Here is a 6,000-nt window from a genome sequence, read left to right as displayed (position 1 = left end):
CCCGTGGCATCCATAGCCACAAGATACTGCAAATAAAAGTCACTGTAGAAGAGGTACAATGGGGGTGCTCTGGACGCAACATGGATTCTTGGTCATCAGGCTGACAGTGCTCACCAGGCAGAGAGATAGCAGTGAAAATGAAATTATTGCTCCTCTCCACACTCAAACCCACACACGCACACAAACCCAACCCCCAGGTCTCCAAGAGCTCACACTAGCACTCCCCTCAAGTCATTTCTCCACCACTCAGCCTACACAGGACACACTGATGGCTGGAATAAAGGCTGACAAGGTTTTCCATAACTAATAAGGGAAAACATCTGTCTAATCAGCTGTCTAATGACACCTCTATACTCCAGCAGACAACTATTACAGCATGACAGCTTTTCTTCTTCCTCTTCTTGTGTTTAGCAGCACAAACACACACTTTCTCTACATCATTTCAGAAATCCCTGTCATTTGTTTACTGGCACCAGGTGACAGGCACACACTCTTGCTCTGCTTTTGCACAGCAGGACCAGCACCACACTCTAAGTGACTGGTGAGAACATCACTAAGGACAAGTAAGAGAAATTCTCAGCAGTTGGATGACAGAGTCTATTTTTTAATTAATACTACAAACCTTGCTGTTATTTGTCTTAAATTCACAAAGCCAACAAAATCAGGCAACCCTTCTTGTATACTTGCACTTCTCAGAGAGCTGAGTTTTTCATGTCATGCGGGAATTAAAATTGCAGTGGTCTGTTTGTGAATGGACTATTTTTCTTTTCCAATACATGAACTTCAAGTTTTCCTTTGCTACTTGTCTTTTATTCTCAATGACATCCACTAAAGGAAGAACATAAGTATGTGAAAGCAAAGAACTTCCTTTTAATGATTATAGACAAGCGCAGAATTTCAAGACAACGCAAACCCCGCAGGACTTAGGTACTAACCCTCCATCTTCAGGACTTCTTTTCCCACTGCCTTGTACCTTACTTATGAGATTTAAAACTTCAGGAAGAGTTTCTGAAAGGTCCTGGTGCTACTGTTCTGACATAGCAGCCCTTTATACTCCAGTAGAAGTGGCGATAGTGACTATGTGCACAGGGATCAGATGGAAGATCACTCAATGGACAGGTTATCAGAGCACTTCTACCCAGGCACGAACACACCACAAGGTCAGGGCAAAAGACAGTTACCAAAACAATTCTGGTCTATCCTATGGAACCAATATAGGTAATTTAGGTAGTGGGTGTTTCCAGCTTGTGTGAAGGCTGCTTTGCTGAAGATCCCAAGGGAGAAGATTAGCAAAGAGATCTTCTTTCAGTAATGTTGTGAAGATGAGATGTGTGTCCCTTTCAGAAGGAACAGACGTTTTACTAGAAGCAGAAAAAGTTTATATGGGTTTTGTCTTAGCTGCATGCTTGGCCTACCTGATGCAATGCCATCATTCAGAGCAGAGACCGTCAGACCAGAAATAGCACCATAACAATGAAGATTAGTATTTGAGTTGTAAAATCATTTTTTTTTATTGTTACAAATATACATATGAATAAAATCCCTTCAACCTGTCATGTCAGTGGGTAACTGTGAAATTTGCATCACCTCCCCCAAAAGCTGAAATGTTTTTACAGATGTCAAACTATTTTTCTCATAGAATTACACCTTGAAAGGAAGCTAATATGCAGACAGAACTGAGGAAGGTCTCTAGAAAACACCAATATTAATAAAATTTCAATTGCCCTCATTCCAATCAACTATATACATTAATACATGAACGTGGAAGCAGACCATGATTATACGTCATCCAAATCCTTCTCTGTTGTGCTTTTTGACAGTACACAGATGTAAGTGCTAGAGCTTTATGTACAGTACGAGAACAGGAAGAGAGAAGCTCCCGATGGGAGAATGTAAAAACCATACCCAAGCATTTAATATATATAATCTATACAAATTCTTTTATTAGTGTGCTCTTTTAATATAATTACAATGTGCAATTGCATACCGCAAGAATATATTTATAGGTAAGTCACGTGCAGGTTTGACACATTTACATTCAGCAGTACAACACCTTACCTGCTGTACAGTGTATTAGTGTAAGACAGTGTCCAGTTAGTTTGCTTTGCTTTCTAAATGCCCTAATGCAGGGCACACTTTGTAGCTGCTTCAGAGAAGTTCAAGTAGAGTACATGAAAGAGTTGCTGGCTTTAGCAAAGGCATGGGAAGGAATGTCTGTGCTGTACAGGGCTGAACCTAAGGACCACATCAGTGCCAAGTGAGGGTACTCACTCAGCAGGGGGAGCTGGGCCTAGGTGATCTCTAGCAATCCCTTCCAACTCGGACAATTCTGTGATTCTGCCATACTGTAAATCACGACTGGAAGATCAGGTTTTCTGTGTGGAAATGTACCTGTGGTGAAAGAGCAGCTGGCTAAGAAGGGCTGTTGGTTGCTGCACCCTGATTGTTACAAAAGCTCTCGCGCTACGAAGCACTTGCAGTGATGGCTAAACAAAAATAAAATCTTTATCTGCTTCTTCGCCAGAGTCACTGGACTTGCTTCCCTGATGGCCTTCTTTACTTAAGGACCTCTGCTTCAGTTCCTGGAACTCATGAGACTGCTGCCCAGGGCTTCTTTTCGTAGCTGTATCAAACAGAAATAGGTCTTATCAATGACTGTAGAAGAGAGAGGAATAATAATAACAACAACCATAACAGTAGCAGTAATAATAATAATAATTCATTAAGGCACACAGGACCTGCTCGGGCTCCCACTGAATTTATTTGCACTAGAGGGAGTGGCATAGGTCCATTAATTCTTCAACCCAGAAAAAAAATGAGAGAGCAGAGAGACAGTTTGAGCAAACTTTATTCCACTGTTTGTTGGCAAGAAGAGAAGCTTGAAATAGGAAACTCAGTATTTGACTGTGACACAGATAAACATTACAGTTAGAAACAGCCTAGAGACTTTCTTCTCAACACACCACCTCAAAACCAAATCAGCACTCCTTTTCCCAGCTGGGCTGTATCTCAAGTGATGCACTCCTGACTGCCCAGGTGGATATCCTCACTGGGCACCCTGTTCTAGCCCAGAGGTGCACAACCCAGGCTGGCCTCTCACCCTAGTAGGACACATCTACATTCTCCCCTTTGGCCCAGCAGCCTTCATCAGGACAGACATTCATTCACCTTAGTATCCATGTCACCTGAAGTGCTCCTCCCTGCCCCACCAGCACTGCCAGGTCCACATGCCTGCCCTGTTCCCTGGCAGGGACACACATCCATGGCTCTGAGCCCAACCTGCACCTCTTCCAGATAAGACCATGGCTCTGCATCTCACTGTACACAGCAGTGAAGAAAGCAGAAGGATACACCCATTTCCCATGATCTGAAAGCAAACAGTACTCATTTTGTTTGCTCAGCACTCTAAAATCTTTGTAAGGCTCAAAACATATAAGCTTTGAAATAAAATGGAAAGGAGGTTGTAAAATCTTGTAAAGATTTCTGATCCAACCCGTGGACTAAAATTGCTATGTTAATAAGAGAGTTATTATACACAGCAACAGGGGTGACATTATGCAAGGACTGATAGCTTTAAGAATCTCACACTTCCAATTAAAATGAACCTTTAAACACACAAGGGCCTTTAAATGTGACTTCGTTGCAAGTCATCTCACTACACCCCCACTAAATTAAATGTTACAGTTATGTGACCTCCTTTGTTCCCTCATTTCAGATAAGGATGTCAGGCTTTGCTTGGCACCGATCCTTCTGCCTCTTCATGTTTGTGCACACCACTCTTGACAAGGCACCAGCAGCCATGGTGGCCATGAAGCACCAGACAAGTGGCTGTTTCAAATTGTGCCAGGCTGTGCCTGGGTTTGCCGAGAATGTGGAAAATGCAGAGAAGAATCCCAAGGGAAATGATGCTGCTGAGTAGCTGGGCCAGCCCCAGCAGGGATGCTCCCTGTATCCCTGGGGATGCAGCACAACTCCCCAGGCAGTGCTGGTGCCTGTTGACAGGCTGCGATGCAGGGGGCAAAGCTCTGTCCTGTTTTTGTTTGGCACAGACACTGCCTGGTTCTGGATCTCTGCTGTGACAAAAGCAGAACAGGCAGATCCAATGCGTGCCTTGCAGAAACCCACCTCTGCACACACAGAACTTTTGCTACCCAAGTAGTTCTCCTGGGTCCAAAATACCCATTTCCTTATTTGTGCTGGCCAAACTATGAAGAAACTAGAGCCAGCAGCTACATGCTTGCTGCATTCTTATCTGGGCTTTGCAAGTTGGGAAAGAACAGGAACGGATTTTCAGAAGTGTTTTTAAAGCTATTTAGTGCAATTGGAGAGGATTAAGATACCTTAATTCTGTAAAAAATAATAATAATTTAAAAAATCAGGCATTTCCACCTTCACAGCCACCACTGCTTTTGGAAGAAATGGTGTCTGGAAATTTTTGAATCGTTCTTGATACTTGTATCTCCTGCTAATTACATGGCCTTTTTTTGAGTTTTCATTCACTCTTCCAACAAAAGCCAGAACACATCCTGCAGCAGTTATTTTAGTTCATGGCCTGATAAATAAAGACAGGTAGTTTGCCCCCAAAGCCCCTGACAAATATATCAGGTGTTTAAGTCCACACAGTGTAAATGGGCTTGTGCCACAAGACCTTACCCTTGTCCTGATGAAACCACACACAAATTACTTTCACAGACCTGCATCAGTATCTCAGCTTTTGATACTTACTTTCTCAGACAGATACCTCAGAATAAAATAAAATATAATGTAATAATTTGATCATAATGAGGAGGACAGTTTCCAAGTTTTGGTTTCATTCTACAATAGGAAAATGAAATCGGTTTATATCTGTTGGGCTAAAGATGTTACAAAAGGAATACACGATGTCTTATAAACAGAAAAAAGTGAGTAAAAGTAATTGAATAAGATGTTAAAATACCTCCTTAAAATACTTCAGAAAGAAGTAATTTTGAATAATTGTTTAAACAAACCAGATAAGAGGTAAAGAGAAGCATGTAAACACGTACCACTTGAGAACAGGAGCACTGATATTTTAAAAACACAGAGATCAACCATACTTTTTTTAGTCTACTGAAGGAGTTCACTCTAAGTCAAAGCTGCTCTTCAGGAAACACAGTTTAAGCATGCAGTACAGTGCTGGGTTTGTGTTCCTTTGGTGTTTGTTTGTTTGTTTATACAGCCAAAAAAGCAAAGCACTATGTCAAAACGAGCTGATTTTACCCAGTTCTCAAATGGTTTTGTGAGTGACGTACTGAAACTGGCACTAATAATGTTCACACTGAAATGTATTTCGAAATACTTCAGTGCATGCATCTTATAAAGGAAAGGTACACAAGCACACAAAGCAGAGAAGAGCCTACCTGCAGTGTGCTTACACACCAGCGTGCCACTGTCACTGCCATGGGCAGTCATGGCTTGCAGTGACCCCTCTTCTGCAGAGGGGCTGCAGCTGCTATATGGTGCTGGTCACTGGTGTTGCCACAAAGGAAAAATGCAGACACATTCCTTATCTCGATAGCTTTTGACACTATATATTTCCCATGGAGGCACAAAGATGACTAGCATCCCATGGGATTTTTACCTTTCTCATAATCCAGTGACAAACCTGCAACCTTTTGTGGTTTCTTTGCTCTTATCGTTTCTTAACCATTGTTAGTGCCAGTTATCAAGCACTGTCTCGATGAAAAAAGAAAACTTCTAACCAGAAGTGGGCTGTGCCTTCCTTTGCCCAAGCACATCAGCTTCCTCTTCTGCACTGGTAGAACACTGCCCCAAAGTGGTTTTCACACTGCCAGCTGGCTTGGCACAGTCATGAGCTGTATCTCTTTTATGACCGTCTCCTGTTTGCTCTAGCAGGGAAAAGGATTCATTTATACCTTTAAATTGTTCTGTAGGCTCATGTATGGAAAGTAATATAAATAATATCACTTATCCATCCCACTTAATCAACCGTTCAAAGAGTAGTAATCGATATGACAGATG

At 42.1% G+C, this 6,000-nt stretch overlaps 1 protein-coding gene across 1 annotated transcript in view; it reads right to left on the bottom strand.

Moving 5' to 3' along the window:
* Window positions 1-1,490: 1,490 nt before the first annotated feature.
* LRRC16A (leucine rich repeat containing 16A) overlaps window positions 1,491-6,000 on the bottom strand; it is a 116,703-nt gene continuing 112,193 nt past the window's right edge. Inside the window, exons 38-39 of the mRNA XM_009998292.1 lie at window positions 2,347-2,623; window positions 1,491-2,266 (exon numbers count right to left, since the gene is read on the bottom strand). Of these exons, the coding sequence (XP_009996594.1) occupies window positions 2,487-2,623 (137 nt within the window). The 3' untranslated portion in view covers window positions 1,491-2,266; window positions 2,347-2,486. The remainder of the gene's footprint in view (window positions 2,267-2,346; window positions 2,624-6,000) is intronic.

Source organism: Chaetura pelagica, unplaced genomic scaffold (assembly GCF_000747805.2).
Source record: "Chaetura pelagica isolate M959 unplaced genomic scaffold, ChaPel_1.0 scaffold565, whole genome shotgun sequence".
Taxonomy (NCBI): Eukaryota; Metazoa; Chordata; class Aves; order Apodiformes; family Apodidae; genus Chaetura; species Chaetura pelagica.
This window is presented reverse-complemented; position numbering and strand designations above follow the sequence as displayed.